The following is an 18,933-nucleotide window of genomic DNA, read 5'->3' on the forward strand; positions in this document are numbered from 1 at the left end:
AACACATTGGAACACATCGAGACTAGGACCGGAGTACTAAAGAATCAAGTTAATAAAATACTATGAGATCATTAAATAACGAAACCTAACTAAAACCAAACGGGATCTGGTTGTCAGGGCAACAATTTTACCACAAAGAAATGCTAGGATAGAAAATAGGATGGCTGAATAGGACTACAGAAGTCGTGGAGGTCGTTCTACGTCATTACGCCGAACACGTAAACACTCCTCTAAGTTAGTCTGCCCTGTTCTGCTTGAAAGCAAGTCCCTGCCTCCTGCAGACTGTTCAAACAAACGCTTCAACTCGTACCATTTAGAATCTGTATGTTTGAATATGGATCTGAAGTTGGCGTGACGTTGAAGTCGTGCTGCTGGACTCGGCTGTAGTTCCTTTATAGCATCACGTTAGCATTTTGCTTCTGGACATTAGATTTATGATTAGAACATTATAAAAGTAGGGTAGACATGTGGAGATGATCCAGCTGAACAAAACGTGCATTTATCAAACAGGTTCGTTTTCCACAGATCTGATTTCCAGCTATTTTCCTAAATCTTATGGAGAAATCCCGTTGCGTTTTTGTCGAGGGAACCAGCAGCTTACTTCAGGGTTTTAAGACGCGTCACTGCACCGCTCTATGCTGTGGGGTTACTTTGGAAAAAGCCCTGTTAAGAACTGGCCCATTTATGGATAATACTAATTGTTATATCATAGAACCATTTTCATAGATTTACTTAGATGACTCAAATCTGCTGGTCTGGAGGCTCCTTGGCAGCTGCAAGGGATTATGGGACGGCTTTATTTTACCAGTCTTTTCCACGCCATCCTTTGTTTCTTTCTTTATTTTTCACAAACTTTTTTTTAACACGGCACCCCCAGACCCTCCACAGCTGGGGGGGCGACGAGGTCTCAGGTCCACCCAGCACCGTGGGGGGGACACACCTGGAGGACAGGTGTAAACAGGTAGAGCTCCACTACAGCATGAGAAAAACTCCTCTAACAAGACAGGTCTAACAAAGCCTGAGAGACAGGTCTAACAAAGCCTGAGAGACAGGTCTAACAAAGCCTGAGAGACAGGTCTAACAAAGCCTGAGAGACGAGTCTAACAAAGCCTGAGAGACAGGTCTAACAAAGCCTGAGAGACACGTCTAACAAAGCCTGAGAGACAGGTCTAACAAAGCCTGAGAGACAGGTCTAACAAAGCCTGAGAGACGAGTCTAACAAAGCCTGAGAGACAGGTCTAACAAAGCCTGAGAGACACGTCTAACAAAGCCTGAGAGACAGGTCTAACAAAGCCTGAGAGACACGTCTAACAAAGCCTGAGAGACACATCTAACAAAGCCTGAGAGACAGGTCTAACAAAGCCTGAGAGACGAGTCTAACAAAGCCTGAGAGACACGTCTAACAAAGCATGAGAGACAGGTCTAACAAAGCCTGAGAGACAGGTCTAACAAAGCCTGAGAGACACATCTAACAAAGCCTGAGAGACACGTCTAACAAAGCCTGAGAGACGAGTCTAACAAAGCCTGAGAGACACGTCTAACAAAGCCTGAGAGACAGGTCTAACAAAGCCTGAGAGACAGGTCTAACAAAGCCTGAGAGACACGTCTAACAAAGCCTGAGAGACGAGTCTAACAAAGCCAGAGAGACAAGTCAACAAAGCCTGAGAGACGAGTCTAACAAAGCCTGAGAGACGAGTCTAACAAAGCCTGAGAGACAGGTCTAGTAAAGCCTGAGAGACGAGTCTAACAAAGCCTGAGAGACAGGTCTAACAAAGCCTGAGAGACAGGTCTAACAAAGCCTGAGAGACAGGTCTAATAACGCCTGAGAGACGAGTCTAACAAAGCCTGAGAGACAGGTCTAACAAAGCCTGAGAGACGAGTCTAACAAAGCCTGAGAGACAGGTCTAACAAAGCCTGAGAGACAGGTCTAACAAAGCCTGAGAGACAGGTCTAATAAAGCCTGAGAGACGAGTCTAACAAAGCCTGAGAGACGAGTCTAACAAAGCCTGAGAGACAGGTCTAACAAAGCCTGAGAGACAGGTCTAACAAAGCCTGAGAGACAAGTCAACAAAGCCTGAGAGACGAGTCTAACAAAGCCTGAGAGACGGGTCTAACAAAGCCTGAGAGACAGGTCTAACAAAGCCTGAGAGACAGGTCTAACAAAGCCTGAGAGACAGGTCTAACAAAGCCTGAGAGACAAGTCTAACAAAGCCTGAGAGACAGGTCTAATAACACCTGAGAGACGAGTCTAACAAAGCCTGAGAGACAGGTCTAATAACGCCTGAGAGACGAGTCTAACAAAGCCTGAGAGACAGGTCTAATAACACCTGAGAGACGAGTCTAACAAAGCCTGAGAGACAGGTCTAATAACGCCTGAGAGACGAGTCTAACAAAGCCTGAGAGACAGGTCTAATAACGCCTGAGAGACAGGTCTAACAAAGCCTGAGAGACGAGTCTAACAAAGCCTGAGAGACAGGTCTAATAAAGCCTGAGAGACAGGTCTAATAAAGCCTGAGAGACGAGTCTAACAAAGCCTGAGAGACAGGTCTAATAACACCTGAGAGACGAGTCTAACAAAGCCTGAGAGACAGGTCTAATAACGCCTGAGAGACGAGTCTAACAAAGCCTGAGAGACAGGTCTAATAACGCCTGAGAGACAGGTCTAACAAAGCCTGAGAGACGAGTCTAACAAAGCCTGAGAGACAGGTCTAATAAAGCCTGAGAGACAGGTCTAATAAAGCCTGAGAGACGAGTCTAACAAAGCCTGAGAGACGAGTCTAACAAAGCCTGAGAGACGGGTCTAACAAAGCCTGAGAGACAGGTCTAACAAAGCCTGAGAGACAGGTCTAACAAAGCCTGAGAGACAAGTCTAACAAAGCCTGAGAGACAGGTCTAATAACACCTGAGAGACGAGTCTAACAAAGCCTGAGAGACAGGTCTAATAACGCCTGAGAGACGAGTCTAACAAAGCCTGAGAGACAGGTCTAATAACACCTGAGAGACGAGTCTAACAAAGCCTGAGAGACAGGTCTAATAACGCCTGAGAGACGAGTCTAACAAAGCCTGAGAGACAGGTCTAATAACGCCTGAGAGACAGGTCTAACAAAGCCTGAGAGACGAGTCTAACAAAGCCTGAGAGACAGGTCTAATAAAGCCTGAGAGACAGGTCTAATAAAGCCTGAGAGACGAGTCTAACAAAGCCTGAGAGACGAGTCTAACAAAGCCTGAGAGACAGGTCTAATAAAGCCTGAGAGACAGGTCTAATAAAGCCTGAGAGACGAGTCTAACAAAGCCTGAGAGACGAGTCTAACAAAGCCTGAGAGACAGGTCTAATAACACCTGAGAGACGAGTCTAACAAAGCCTGAGAGACAGGTCTAATAACGCCTGAGAGACGAGTCTAACAAAGCCTGAGAGACAGGTCTAATAACACCTGAGAGACGAGTCTAACAAAGCCTGAGAGACAGGTCTAATAACGCCTGAGAGACGAGTCTAACAAAGCCTGAGAGACAGGTCTAATAACGCCTGAGAGACGAGTCTAACAAGCCTGAGAGACAGGTCTAATAAAGCCTGAGCCTGAGGAGGAGCATGGAGCCCAGAAATAACCCTTTAAATACCGTTTAAACAGGTAGAGTCCACCGACAGCATGAGAAACTCTAACTCGGAGACGAGTCTAACTCGGAGACGAGTCTAACTCGGAGACGAGTCTAACTCGGAGACGGGTCTAACTCGGAGACGAGTCTAACTCGGAGACGGGTCTAACTCGGAGACGGGTCTAACTCGGAGACGGGTCTAACTCGGAGACGGGTCTAACTCGGAGACGGGTCTAACTCGGAGACGGGTCTAACTCGGAGACGGGTCTAACTCGGAGACGAGTCTAACTCAGAGACGGGTCTAACTCAGAGACAAGTCTAACGCATCCCATTCAAAGACTCAGAATCTAACAGAAAAAATAAAACGCTTGCAAAACCCTTTTTTTTGTAAACTTTGAATGAACATGCTGCACGCTGTGTGTGTGTGTGTGTGTGTGTGTGTGTGTGTGTGTGTGTGTGTGTGTGTGTGTGTGTGTGTGTGTGTGTGTGTGTGTGTGTGTGTGTGTGTGTGTGTGTGTGTGTGTGTGTGTGTGTGTGTGTGTGTGTGTGTGTGTGTGTGTGTGTGTGTGTGTGTGTGTGTGTGTGTGTGTGTGTGTGTGTGTGTGTGTGTGTGTGTTAAAATATTCATCATCATCAATTTTAACTTTCCATAATGAAATGAAGATGATGCTGTGATGTTTAAAATGCTGCGCTCACAGGACACTCTGCTGCAGACCTTTACTCTAGTGTGTGTGTGTGTGTGTGTGTGTGTGTGTGTTACAGGCTGCTCAGGTGGTGCTGATCTGTCTCTTTGAGCTGAACACTCCTGAGTTCACCATGCTGCTCGGCGCCCTGCCCAAAACCTTCCAGGAGGGAACGACCAGACTGTTACACAACCACCTGAGGAGCAGCATGGTGAGGACACACACACACACACACACACACACACACACACACACACACACACACACACACACACACACACACACACACACACACACACACACACACACACACACACACACACACACACACACACACACACACACACACACACACACACACACACACACACACACCACACACACACACACACACACACACACACACACACACACACACACACACACACACACACACACACACACACACACACACACACACACACACACAGAGAGACACACACACACAGAGAGAGACTCACACAGTGACTCACACACTCACACAGTGACTCACACACACACACAGTGACACACACACACACACATTTATGATAACACATATTTAATACCTCACAGAGTGTTTAAAAAGGTTGTGTGAAGCAGTGTTTCTCTGTATTGTCTCTCTGCAGGTGTCCTCTGGTTCCCCTGCAGGCCGGACCCCCCCTCGCCCCCTCACCTCCCCCACAAACTGCTCCCCGGGGGGTCTCTCTCCCAGGTAACTCCATAGTGGAGTATGAAAACAAGATATACTGTAAAGTTCAAGAGTGCTCTGGACCACTTGTGACTCTTTCTCTTACTGAAGGGACACACAGGGAACACTGCCTGCATGAGGCCCAATGTTTGCTCACAGGTTCCACAACAGAACATTATATATTGTTGACGGACACAGTTGTGTTGACAGACGACCTGCTTTAGTGCATCAGCAGCACAGGCGTAGATCATTCTGTTGGAGGAGGATCCTAAAGTGGGTTCTGCTGCTCCGTGTGGATTTGTTGGCACCGATGTCGTCGTATCTGAAAGGTAAATGAGGAATTGTCTGGTTAATGAAGCGGCTCCTCTCCCTGCAGCCTGCTGGATCTGGACAGTGAGATCTTAAACGCTGAGGAGATCTTCTCGTCTCTGCGAGGCGTCACTGAGGCCATCCAGAACTTCAGCTTCCGCAGCCAGGAGGAGCTGACGGAGCCCCGGAGGGACGGCAAGGTGGGGGAGGAGGAGCATGGAGCCCAGAAATAACCCTTTAAATGCTGTTTGAATGCAGTTTAAATACTGTTTGAATGCTGTTTAAATACTGTTTGAATGCTGTTTAAATACTGTTTGAATGCAGTTTAAATACTGTTTGAATGCTGTTTAAATACTGTTTGAATGCTGTTTAAATACTGTTTGAATGCAGTTTAAATACTGTTTGAATGCTGTTTAAATACTGTTTGAATGCAGTTTAAATACTGTTTGAATGCAGTTTAAATACTGTTTGAATGCAGTTTGAATACTGTTTGAATGCTGTTTAAATACAGTTTAAATACTGTTTGAATGCAGTTTGAATACTGTTTGACTGCAGTTTAAATACTGTTTGAATGCAGTTTAAATACAGTTTAAATACTGTTTGAATGCTGTTTAAATACTGTTTGAATGCTGTTTAAATACTGTTTGAATGCAGTTTAAATACTGTTTGAATGCAGTTTAAATACTGTTTGAATGCTGTTTAAATACTGTTTGAATGCAGTTTAAATACTGTTTGAATGCTGTTTAAATACTGTTTGAATGCAGTTTAAATACTGTTTGAATGCAGTTTAAATACTGTTTGAATGCAGTTTGAATACTGTTTGAATGCTGTTTAAATACAGTTTAAATACTGTTTGAATGCAGTTTGAATACTGTTTGAATGCAGTTTGAATACTGTTTGAATGCAGTTTAAATACTGTTTGAATGCAGTTTAAATACAGTTTAAATACTGTTTGAATGCAGTTTGAATACTGTTTGAATGCAGTTTAAATACTGTTTGAATGCTGTTTAAATACTGTTTGAATGCAGTTTAAATACTGTTTGAATGCAGTTTGAATACTGTTTGAATGCTGTTTAAATACTGTTTGAATGCAGTTTAAATACTGTTTGAATGCAGTTTGAATGCAGTTTGAATGCTGTTTGAATGCTGTTTAAATACTGTTTGAATGCAGTTTAAATACTGTTTGAATGCAGTTTGAATACTGTTTGAATGCAGTTTAAATACTGTTTGAATGCAGTTTAAATACAGTTTAAATACTGTTTGAATGCAGTTTGAATACTGTTTGAATGCAGTTTAAATACTGTTTGAATGCTGTTTAAATACTGTTTGAATGCAGTTTAAATACTGTTTGAATGCAGTTTGAATACTGTTTAAATGCAGTTTAAATACTGTTTGAATGCAGTTTAAATACAGTTTAAATACTGTTTGAATGCAGTTTGAATACTGTTTGAATGCAGTTTAAATACTGTTTGAATGCAGTTTAAATACAGTTTAAATACTGTTTGAATGCAGTTTGAATACTGTTTGAATGCAGTTTGAATACTGTTTGAATGCTGTTTAAATACTGTTTGAATGCAGTTTAAATACTGTTTGAATGCAGTTTGAATACTGTTTAAATACTGTTTGAATGCAGTTTGAATACTGTTTGAATGCTGTTTAAATACTGTTTGAATGCAGTTTAAATACTGTTTGAATGCAGTTTGAATACTGTTTGAATGCTGTTTAAATACTGTTTGAATGCAGTTTAAATACTGTTTGAATGCAGTTTGAATGCAGTTTGAATGCTGTTTAAATACTGTTTGAATGCAGTTTAAATACTGTTTGAATGCAGTTTGAATACTGTTTGAATGCAGTTTGAATACTGTTTGAATGCTGTTTAAATACAGTTTAAATACTGTTTGAATGCAGTTTGAATACTGTTTGAATGCAGTTTGAATACTGTTTGAATGCAGTTTAAATACTGTTTGAATGCAGTTTAAATACAGTTTAAATACTGTTTGAATGCAGTTTGAATACTGTTTGAATGCAGTTTAAATACTGTTTGAATGCTGTTTAAATACTGTTTGAATGCAGTTTAAATACTGTTTGAATGCAGTTTGAATACTGTTTGAATGCTGTTTAAATACTGTTTGAATGCAGTTTAAATACTGTTTGAATGCAGTTTGAATGCAGTTTGAATGCTGTTTGAATGCTGTTTAAATACTGTTTGAATGCAGTTTAAATACTGTTTGAATGCAGTTTGAATACTGTTTGAATGCAGTTTAAATACTGTTTGAATGCAGTTTAAATACAGTTTAAATACTGTTTGAATGCAGTTTGAATACTGTTTGAATGCAGTTTAAATACTGTTTGAATGCTGTTTAAATACTGTTTGAATGCAGTTTAAATACTGTTTGAATGCAGTTTGAATACTGTTTAAATGCAGTTTAAATACTGTTTGAATGCAGTTTAAATACAGTTTAAATACTGTTTGAATGCAGTTTGAATACTGTTTGAATGCAGTTTAAATACTGTTTGAATGCAGTTTAAATACAGTTTAAATACTGTTTGAATGCAGTTTGAATACTGTTTGAATGCAGTTTGAATACTGTTTGAATGCTGTTTAAATACTGTTTGAATGCAGTTTAAATACTGTTTGAATGCAGTTTGAATGCAGTTTGAATACAGTTTGAATGCAGTTTGAATGCAGTTTGAATGCAGTTTGAATGCAGTTTGAATGCAGTTTGAATGCAGTTTGAATGCAGTTTGAATGCAGTTTAAATACTGTTTGAATGCAGTTTAAATACAGTTTAAATACTGTTTGAATGCAGTTTGAATACTGTTTGAATGCAGTTTAAATACTGTTTGAATGCTGTTTAAATACTGTTTGAATGCAGTTTAAATACTGTTTGAATGCAGTTTAAATACTGTTTGAATGCAGTTTAAATACAGTTTAAATACTGTTTGAATGCAGTTTGAATACTGTTTGAATGCAGTTTAAATACTGTTTGAATGCAGTTTAAATACTGTTTGAATGCTGTTTAAATACTGTTTGAATGCAGTTTAAATACAGTTTAAATACTGTTTAAATACTGTTTGAATGCAGTTTGAATACTGTTTGAATGCAGTTTAAATACTGTTTGAATGCTGTTTAAATACTGTTTGAATGCAGTTTGAATACTGTTTGAATGCAGTTTAAATACTGTTTGAATGCAGTTTAAATACTGTTTGAATGCAGTTTGAATACTGTTTGAATGCAGTTTAAATACTGTTTGAATGCAGTTTAAATACAGTTTAAATACTGTTTGAATGCAGTTTGAATACTGTTTGAATGCAGTTTAAATACTGTTTGAATGCTGTTTAAATACTGTTTGAATGCAGTTTAAATACTGTTTGAATGCAGTTTAAATACTGTTTGAATGCTGTTTAAATACTGTTTGAATGCAGTTTAAATACTGTTTGAATGCTGTTTAAATACTGTTTGAATGCAGTTTAAATACTGTTTGAATGCAGTTTAAATACTGTTTGAATGCTGTTTAAATACTGTTTGAATACTGTTTGAATGCAGTTTGAATACTGTTTGAATGCTGTTTAAATACAGTTTAAATACTGTTTGAATGCAGTTTGAATACTGTTTGAATGCAGTTTAAATACAGTTTAAATACTGTTTGAATGCTGTTTAAATACTGTTTGAATGCAGTTTAAATACTGTTTGAATGCAGTTTAAATACTGTTTGAATGCAGTTTAAATACTGTTTGAATGCAGTTTGAATACTGTTTGAATGCAGTTTGAATGCAGTTTGAATGCAGTTTGAATACTGTTTGAATGCTGTTTAAATACAGTTTAAATACTGTTTGAATGCAGTTTGAATGCAGTTTGAATGCAGTTTGAATACAGTTTGAATACTGTTTGAATACAGTTTGAATACTGTTTGAATGCAGTTTAAATACTGTTTGAATGCAGTTTAAATACAGTTTAAATACTGTTTGAATGCAGTTTGAATACTGTTTGAATGCAGTTTAAATACTGTTTGAATGCTGTTTAAATACTGTTTGAATGCAGTTTAAATACTGTTTGAATGCAGTTTGAATACTGTTTGAATGCTGTTTAAATACTGTTTGAATGCAGTTTAAATACTGTTTGAATGCAGTTTGAATGCAGTTTGAATGCTGTTTGAATGCAGTTTGAATACTGTTTGAATGCAGTTTAAATACTGTTTGAATGCAGTTTGAATACTGTTTGAATGCAGTTTGAATACTGTTTGAATGCAGTTTGAATACTGTTTGAATGCAGTTTAAATACTGTTTGAATGCAGTTTAAATACAGTTTAAATACTGTTTGAATGCAGTTTGAATACTGTTTGAATGCAGTTTAAATACTGTTTGAATGCTGTTTAAATACTGTTTGAATGCAGTTTTAAATACTGTTTGAATGCAGTTTGAATACTGTTTAAATGCAGTTTAAATACTGTTTGAATGCAGTTTTAAATACAGTTTAAATACTGTTTGAATGCAGTTTGAATACTGTTTGAATGCAGTTTAAATACTGTTTGAATGCTGTTTAAATACTGTTTGAATGCAGTTTAAATACTGTTTGAATGCAGTTTGAATACTGTTTAAATGCAGTTTAAATACTGTTTGAATGCAGTTTAAATACAGTTTAAATACTGTTTGAATGCAGTTTGAATACTGTTTGAATGCAGTTTAAATACTGTTTGAATGCAGTTTAAATACAGTTTAAATACTGTTTGAATGCAGTTTGAATACTGTTTGAATGCAGTTTGAATACTGTTTGAATGCTGTTTAAATACTGTTTGAATGCAGTTTAAATACTGTTTGAATGCAGTTTGAATACTGTTTAAATACTGTTTGAATGCAGTTTGAATACTGTTTGAATGCTGTTTAAATACTGTTTGAATGCAGTTTAAATACTGTTTGAATGCAGTTTGAATACTGTTTGAATGCTGTTTAAATACTGTTTGAATGCAGTTTAAATACTGTTTGAATGCAGTTTGAATACTGTTTGAATGCAGTTTGAATGCAGTTTGAATGCTGTTTGAATGCAGTTTGAATGCTGTTTGAATGCAGTTTGAATACTGTTTGAATGCAGTTTGAATGCAGTTTGAATGCTGTTTGAATGCTGTTTAAATACTGTTTGAATGCAGTTTAAATACTGTTTGAATGCAGTTTGAATACTGTTTGAATGCAGTTTGAATACTGTTTGAATGCTGTTTAAATACAGTTTAAATACTGTTTGAATGCAGTTTGAATACTGTTTGAATGCAGTTTGAATACTGTTTGAATGCAGTTTAAATACTGTTTGAATGCAGTTTAAATACAGTTTAAATACTGTTTGAATGCAGTTTGAATACTGTTTGAATGCAGTTTAAATACTGTTTGAATGCTGTTTAAATACTGTTTGAATGCAGTTTAAATACTGTTTGAATGCAGTTTGAATACTGTTTGAATGCTGTTTAAATACTGTTTGAATGCAGTTTAAATACTGTTTGAATGCAGTTTGAATGCAGTTTGAATGCTGTTTGAATGCTGTTTAAATACTGTTTGAATGCAGTTTAAATACTGTTTGAATGCAGTTTGAATACTGTTTGAATGCAGTTTAAATACTGTTTGAATGCAGTTTAAATACAGTTTAAATACTGTTTGAATGCAGTTTGAATACTGTTTGAATGCAGTTTAAATACTGTTTGAATGCTGTTTAAATACTGTTTGAATGCAGTTTAAATACTGTTTGAATGCAGTTTGAATACTGTTTAAATGCAGTTTAAATACTGTTTGAATGCAGTTTAAATACTGTTTGAATGCTGTTTAAATACTGTTTGAATGCAGTTTAAATACTGTTTGAATGCAGTTTGAATGCAGTTTGAATGCTGTTTGAATGCTGTTTAAATACTGTTTGAATGCAGTTTAAATACTGTTTGAATGCAGTTTGAATACTGTTTGAATGCAGTTTAAATACTGTTTGAATGCAGTTTAAATACAGTTTAAATACTGTTTGAATGCAGTTTGAATACTGTTTGAATGCAGTTTAAATACTGTTTGAATGCAGTTTAAATACAGTTTAAATACTGTTTGAATGCAGTTTGAATACTGTTTGAATGCAGTTTGAATACTGTTTGAATGCTGTTTAAATACTGTTTGAATGCAGTTTAAATACAGTTTAAATACTGTTTGAATGCAGTTTAAATACTGTTTGAATGCAGTTTGAATGCAGTTTGAATGCAGTTTGAATGCAGTTTAAATACTGTTTGAATGCAGTTTAAATACAGTTTAAATACTGTTTGAATGCAGTTTGAATACTGTTTGAATGCAGTTTAAATACTGTTTGAATGCTGTTTAAATACTGTTTGAATGCAGTTTAAATACTGTTGAATGCAGTTTAAATACTGTTTGAATGCAGTTTAAATACAGTTTAAATACTGTTTGAATGCAGTTTGAATACTGTTTGAATGCAGTTTAAATGCTGTTTAAATACTGTTTGAATGCAGTTTGAATACTGTTTGAATGCTGTTTAAATACTGTTTGAATGCAGTTTAAATACTGTTTGAATGCAGTTTGAATGCAGTTTGAATGCAGTTTGAATGCAGTTTAAATACTGTTTGAATGCAGTTTAAATACAGTTTAAATACTGTTTGAATGCAGTTTGAATACTGTTTGAATGCAGTTTAAATACTGTTTGAATGCTGTTTAAATACTGTTTGAATGCAGTTTAAATACTGTTTGAATGCAGTTTAAATACTGTTTGAATGCAGTTTAAATACAGTTTAAATACTGTTTGAATGCAGTTTGAATACTGTTTGAATGCAGTTTAAATACTGTTTGAATGCAGTTTAAATACTGTTTGAATGCTGTTTAAATACTGTTTGAATGCAGTTTAAATACAGTTTAAATACTGTTTAAATACTGTTTGAATGCAGTTTGAATACTGTTTGAATGCAGTTTAAATACTGTTTGAATGCTGTTTAAATACTGTTTGAATGCAGTTTGAATACTGTTTGAATGCAGTTTAAATACTGTTTGAATGCAGTTTAAATACTGTTTGAATGCAGTTTGAATACTGTTTGAATGCAGTTTAAATACAGTTTAAATACTGTTTGAATGCAGTTTGAATACTGTTTGAATGCAGTTTGAATGCAGTTTAAATACTGTTTGAATGCAGTTTAAATACAGTTTAAATACTGTTTGAATGCAGTTTGAATACTGTTTGAATGCAGTTTAAATACTGTTTGAATGCTGTTTAAATACTGTTTGAATGCAGTTTAAATACTGTTTGAATGCAGTTTAAATACTGTTTGAATGCTGTTTAAATACTGTTTGAATGCAGTTTAAATACTGTTTGAATGCTGTTTAAATACTGTTTGAATGCAGTTTAAATACTGTTTGAATGCAGTTTAAATACTGTTTGAATGCTGTTTAAATACTGTTTGAATACTGTTTGAATGCAGTTTGAATACTGTTTGAATGCTGTTTAAATACAGTTTAAATACTGTTTGAATGCAGTTTGAATACTGTTTGAATGCAGTTTAAATACAGTTTAAATACTGTTTGAATGCTGTTTAAATACTGTTTGAATGCAGTTTAAATACTGTTTGAATGCAGTTTAAATACTGTTTGAATGCTGTTTAAATACTGTTTGAATGCTGTTTAAATGCAGTTTGAATGCAGTTTGAATACTGTTTGAATGCAGTTTGAATGCAGTTTAAATACTGTTTGAATGCAGTTTAAATACTGTTTGAATGCAGTTAATTACTGTTTGAATGCAGTTTGAATACTGTTTGAATGCAGTTTGAATGCAGTTTAAATACTGTTTGAATGCAGTTTGAATACTGTTTGAATGCTGTTTGAATGCAGTTTGAATACTGTTTGAATGCTGTTTGAATGCAGTTTGAATGCAGTTTGAATGCAGTTTGAATGCAGTTTGAATACTGTTTGAATGCTGTTTGAATGCAGTTTGAATGCAGTTTGAATGCAGTTTGAATACTGTTTGAATGCAGTTTGAATACAGTTTGAATACTGTTTGAATGCAGTTTAAATACTGTTTGAATGCAGTTTGAATACTGTTTGAATGCTGTTTGAATGCAGTTTGAATACTGTTTGAATGCAGTTTGAATACAGTTTGAATACTGTTTGAATGCAGTTTAAATACTGTTTGAATGCAGTTTAAATACAGTTTGAATGCAGTTTAAATACTGTTTGAATGCAGTTTGAATGCAGTTTGAATACTGTTTGAATGCAGTTTAAATACTGTTTGAATGCAGTTTAAATACTGTTTGAATGCAGTTTAAATACTGTTTGAATGCAGTTTAAATACTGTTTGAATGCAGTTTGAATGCAGTTTAAATACTGTTTGAATGCAGTTTGAATGCTGTTTGAATGCAGTTTGAATACTGTTTGAATGCTGTTTGAATGCAGTTTGAATACTGTTTGAATACTGTTTGAATACTGTTTGAATGCAGTTTAAATACAGTTTAAATACTGTTTGAATGCAGTTTGAATGCAGTTTGAATACAGTTTAAATACTGTTTGAATGCAGTTTAAATACAGTTTAAATACTGTTTGAATGCAGTTTGAATACTGTTTGAATGCAGTTTAAATACTGTTTGAATGCAGTTTGAATGCAGTTTGAATGCAGTTTAAATACTGTTTGAATGCTGTTTAAATGCAGTTTGAATGCAGTTTAAATACTGTTTGAATGCAGTTTAAATACTGTTTGAATGCAGTTTGAATGCAGTTTGAATGCAGTTTAAATACTGTTTGAATGCTGTTTAAATGCAGTTTGAATGCAGTTTGAATACTGTTTGAATGCAGTTTGAATGCAGTTTGAATGCAGTTTGAATGCAGTTTGAATGCAGTTTGAATGCAGTTTGAATGCAGTTTGAATACAGTTTGAATGCAGTTTGAATGCAGTTTGAATGCAGTTTGAATGCAGTTTGAATGCAGTTTGAATGCAGTTTGAATACTGTTTGAATGCAGTTTGAATGCAGTTTGAATGCAGTTTGAATACTGTTTGAATACAGTTTGAATACTGTTTGAATGCAGTTTGAATGCAGTTTAAATACTGTTTGAATGCAGTTTAAATACTGTTTGAATGCAGTTTAAATACTGTTTGAATGCAGTTTGAATGCAGTTTGAATACTGTTTGAATGCTGTTTAAATACTGTTTGAATGCTGTTTAAATGCAGTTTGAATGCAGTTTGAATACTGTTTGAATGCAGTTTAAATACAGTTTAAATACTGTTTGAATGCAGTTTGAATACTGTTTGAATGCTGTTTGAATACTGTTTGAATGCTGTTTAAATACTGTTTGAATGCTGTTTAAATACTGTTTGAATGCAGTTTAAATACTGTTTGAATGCAGTTTAAATACTGTTTGAATGCTGTTTGAATGCAGTTTGAATACTGTTTGAATGCTGTTTAAATACTGTTTGAATGCAGTTTGAATGCAGTTTAAATACTGTTTGAATGCAGTTTAAATACTGTTTGAATGCAGTTTGAATACTGTTTGAATGCTGTTTAAATGCAGTTTGAATGCAGTTTGAATGCAGTTTGAATGCAGTTTGAATGCAGTTTGAATGCAGTTTAAATACTGTTTGAATGCAGTTTGAATGCAGTTTAAATACAGTTTAAATACTGTTTGAATGCAGTTTAAATACTGTTTGAATGCAGTTTGAATGCTGTTTGAATGCAGTTTAAATACTGTTTGAATGCAGTTTGAATACTGTTTGAATGCAGTTTGAATACTGTTTGAATGCAGTTTGAATACTGTTTGAATGCTGTTTAAATGCAGTTTGAATGCAGTTTGAATACTGTTTGAATGCAGTTTGAATGCAGTTTGAATGCAGTTTAAATACTGTTTGAATACTGTTTGAATGCAGTTTGAATGCAGTTTGAATACTGTTTGAATGCAGTTTAAATACAGTTTAAATACTGTTTGAATGCAGTTTGAATACTGTTTGAATGCAGTTTAAATACTGTTTGAATGCAGTTTGAATGCAGTTTGAATGCAGTTTAAATACTGTTTGAATGCTGTTTAAATGCAGTTTGAATGCAGTTTAAATACTGTTTGAATGCAGTTTGAATGCAGTTTGAATGCAGTTTAAATACTGTTTGAATGCTGTTTAAATGCAGTTTGAATGCAGTTTGAATACTGTTTGAATGCAGTTTGAATGCAGTTTGAATGCAGTTTGAATACTGTTTGAATGCAGTTTGAATGCAGTTTGAATGCAGTTTGAATACTGTTTGAATGCAGTTTGAATGCAGTTTGAATGCAGTTTAAATACTGTTTGAATGCAGTTTAAATACTGTTTGAATGCAGTTTAAATACTGTTTGAATGCAGTTTGAATGCAGTTTGAATACTGTTTGAATGCTGTTTAAATGCAGTTTGAATGCAGTTTGAATACTGTTTGAATGCAGTTTAAATACAGTTTAAATACTGTTTGAATGCAGTTTGAATACTGTTTGAATGCAGTTTAAATACTGTTTGAATGCTGTTTAAATGCAGTTTGAATGCAGTTTAAATACTGTTTGAATGCAGTTTAAATACTGTTTGAATGCAGTTTGAATACTGTTTGAATGCTGTTTAAATGCAGTTTGAATGCAGTTTGAATGCAGTTTGAATACTGTTTGAATGCAGTTTGAATGCAGTTTGAATGCAGTTTGAATGCAGTTTGAATACTGTTTGAATGCAGTTTGAATGCAGTTTGAATGCAGTTTGAATGCAGTTTGAATACTGTTTGAATGCAGTTTGAATGCTGTTTGAATGCAGTTTGAATACTGTTTGAATGCTGTTTAAATACTGTTTGAATGCAGTTTGAATACTGTTTGAATGCTGTTTAAATACTGTTTGAATGCAGTTTAAATGCAGTTTGAATGCAGTTTAAATACTGTTTGAATGCAGTTTGAATACTGTTTGAATGCAGTTTAAATGCAGTTTGAATGCAGTTTGAATACTGTTTGAATGCAGTTTGAATGCAGTTTGAATGCAGTTTAAATACTGTTTGAATGCTGTTTAAATACAGTTTAAATACTGTTTGAATGCAGTTTGAATACTGTTTGAATGCAGTTTAAATACAGTTTAAATACTGTTTGAATGCAGTTTAAATACTGTTTGAATGCAGTTTAAATACTGTTTGAATGCAGTTTGAATGCAGTTTGAATGCAGTTTGAATGCAGTTTGAATGCAGTTTGAATACTGTTTAAATGCAGTTTGAATGCAGTTTGAATACTGTTTAAATGCTGTTTGAATGCAGTTTAAATACTGTTTGAATGCAGTTTGAATGCAGTTTGAATGCAGTTTAAATACTGTTTGAATGCTGTTTAAATACTGTTTGAATGCAGTTTAAATACTGTTTGAATGCAGTTTGAATGCAGTTTGAATGCAGTTTAAATGCAGTTTGAATGCAGTTTGAATACTGTTTGAATGCAGTTTGAATGCAGTTTGAATGCAGTTTGAATGCAGTTTGAATACTGTTTAAATGCAGTTTGAATGCAGTTTGAATACTGTTTAAATGCTGTTTGAATGCAGTTTAAATACTGTTTGAATGCAGTTTAAATACTGTTTGAATGCAGTTTAAATACTGTTTGAATGCAGTTTAAATACTGTTTGAATGCAGTTTAAATACTGTTTGAATGCAGTTTAAATACTGTTTGAATGCAGTTTAAATACTGTTTGAATGCAGTTTAAATGCAGTTTAAATACTGTTTGAATGCAGTTTGAATGCAGTTTAAATACTGTTTGAATGCAGTTTAAATACTGTTTGAATGCAGTTTAAATACTGTTTGAATGCAGTTTGAATGCAGTTTAAATACTGTTTGAATGCAGTTTGAATGCTGTTTGAATGCAGTTTGAATACTGTTTGAATGCTGTTTGAATGCAGTTTGAATACTGTTTGAATGCTGTTTAAATACTGTTTGAATGCAGTTTGAATACTGTTTGAATGCAGTTTGAATGCAGTTTGAATGCAGTTTAAATACTGTTTGAATGCTGTTTAAATGCAGTTTGAATGCAGTTTAAATACTGTTTGAATGCAGTTTGAATGCAGTTTGAATGCAGTTTAAATACTGTTTGAATGCTGTTTAAATGCAGTTTGAATGCAGTTTGAATGCAGTTTGAATGCAGTTTGAATGCAGTTTGAATACTGTTTGAATGCAGTTTGAATGCAGTTTGAATGCAGTTTGAATACTGTTTGAATGCAGTTTGAATGCAGTTTGAATGCAGTTTGAATGCAGTTTGAATACTGTTTGAATGCAGTTTGAATGCAGTTTGAATGCAGTTTGAATACTGTTTGAATGCAGTTTGAATGCAGTTTGAATGCAGTTTAAATACTGTTTGAATGCAGTTTAAATACTGTTTGAATGCAGTTTAAATACTGTTTGAATGCAGTTTGAATGCAGTTTGAATACTGTTTGAATGCTGTTTAAATACTGTTTGAATGCTGTTTAAATGCAGTTTGAATGCAGTTTGAATACTGTTTGAATGCAGTTTAAATACAGTTTAAATACTGTTTGAATGCAGTTTGAATACTGTTTGAATGCTGTTTAAATACTGTTTGAATGCTGTTTAAATGCAGTTTGAATGCAGTTTAAATACTGTTTGAATACTGTTTGAATACTGTTTGAATACTGTTTGAATGCAGTTTAAATACTGTTTGAATGCAGTTTAAATACTGTTTGAATGCAGTTTAAATACTGTTTGAATGCTGTTTGAATGCAGTTTGAATACTGTTTGAATGCTGTTTAAATACTGTTTGAATGCAGTTTAAATACTGTTTGAATGCTGTTTGAATGCAGTTTGAATACTGTTTGAATGCAGTTTAAATACTGTTTGAATGCAGTTTAAATACTGTTTGAATGCAGTTTGAATGCTGTTTGAATGCAGTTTGAATGCAGTTTGAATGCTGTTTAAATGCAGTTTGAATGCAGTTTGAATACTGTTTGAATGCAGTTTGAATGCAGTTTGAATGCAGTTTGAATACTGTTTGAATGCAGTTTGAATACTGTTTGAATGCTGTTTAAATGCAGTTTGAATGCAGTTTGAATACTGTTTGAATGCAGTTTGAATGCAGTTTGAATGCAGTTTAAATACTGTTTGAATGCTGTTTAAATACAGTTTAAATACTGTTTGAATGCAGTTTGAATACTGTTTGAATGCAGTTTAAATACAGTTTAAATACTGTTTGAATGCAGTTTGAATACTGTTTGAATGCAGTTTAAATACTGTTTGAATGCTGTTTAAATACAGTTTAAATACTGTTTGAATGCAGTTTGAATGCTGTTTGAATGCAGTTTGAATGCAGTTTGAATGCAGTTTGAATGCAGTTTGAATGCAGTTTGAATGCTGTTTAAATGCAGTTTGAATGCAGTTTGAATACTGTTTGAATGCAGTTTGAATGCAGTTTGAATGCAGTTTGAATGCAGTTTGAATACTGTTTAAATGCAGTTTGAATGCAGTTTGAATACTGTTTGAATGCAGTTTGAATGCAGTTTGAATGCAGTTTAAATACAGTTTAAATACTGTTTGAATGCAGTTTAAATACTGTTTGAATGCAGTTTGAATGCTGTTTGAATGCAGTTTGAATACTGTTTGAATGCAGTTTGAATGCAGTTTGAATACTGTTTGAATGCAGTTTGAATACTGTTTGAAT

The 18,933-nt window shown here is 34.7% G+C and overlaps 1 protein-coding gene across 4 annotated transcripts in view; it reads left to right on the forward strand.

The window, feature by feature from the left end:
- The window catches only part of LOC117486809 (CLIP-associating protein 1-like), a 59,321-nt gene that overhangs the window by 30,001 nt on the left and 10,387 nt on the right, over positions 1–18,933 (forward strand). For 3 of the 4 annotated variants that reach the window (XM_034135364.1, XM_034135365.1, XM_034135366.1), the window contains 4 exons: positions 878–961; positions 4,354–4,485; positions 4,922–5,007; positions 5,360–5,492. In XM_034135364.1, the coding sequence (XP_033991255.1) occupies positions 878–961; positions 4,354–4,485; positions 4,922–5,007; positions 5,360–5,492 (435 nt within the window). The remainder of the gene's footprint in view (positions 1–877; positions 962–4,353; positions 4,486–4,921; positions 5,008–5,359; positions 5,493–18,933) is intronic. The other variant, XM_034135367.1, reaches the window with a different exon arrangement.

The sequence above is a fragment of the Trematomus bernacchii genome, unplaced genomic scaffold (genome assembly GCF_902827165.1).
Source record: "Trematomus bernacchii unplaced genomic scaffold, fTreBer1.1, whole genome shotgun sequence".
Taxonomy (NCBI): domain Eukaryota; kingdom Metazoa; phylum Chordata; class Actinopteri; order Perciformes; family Nototheniidae; genus Trematomus; species Trematomus bernacchii.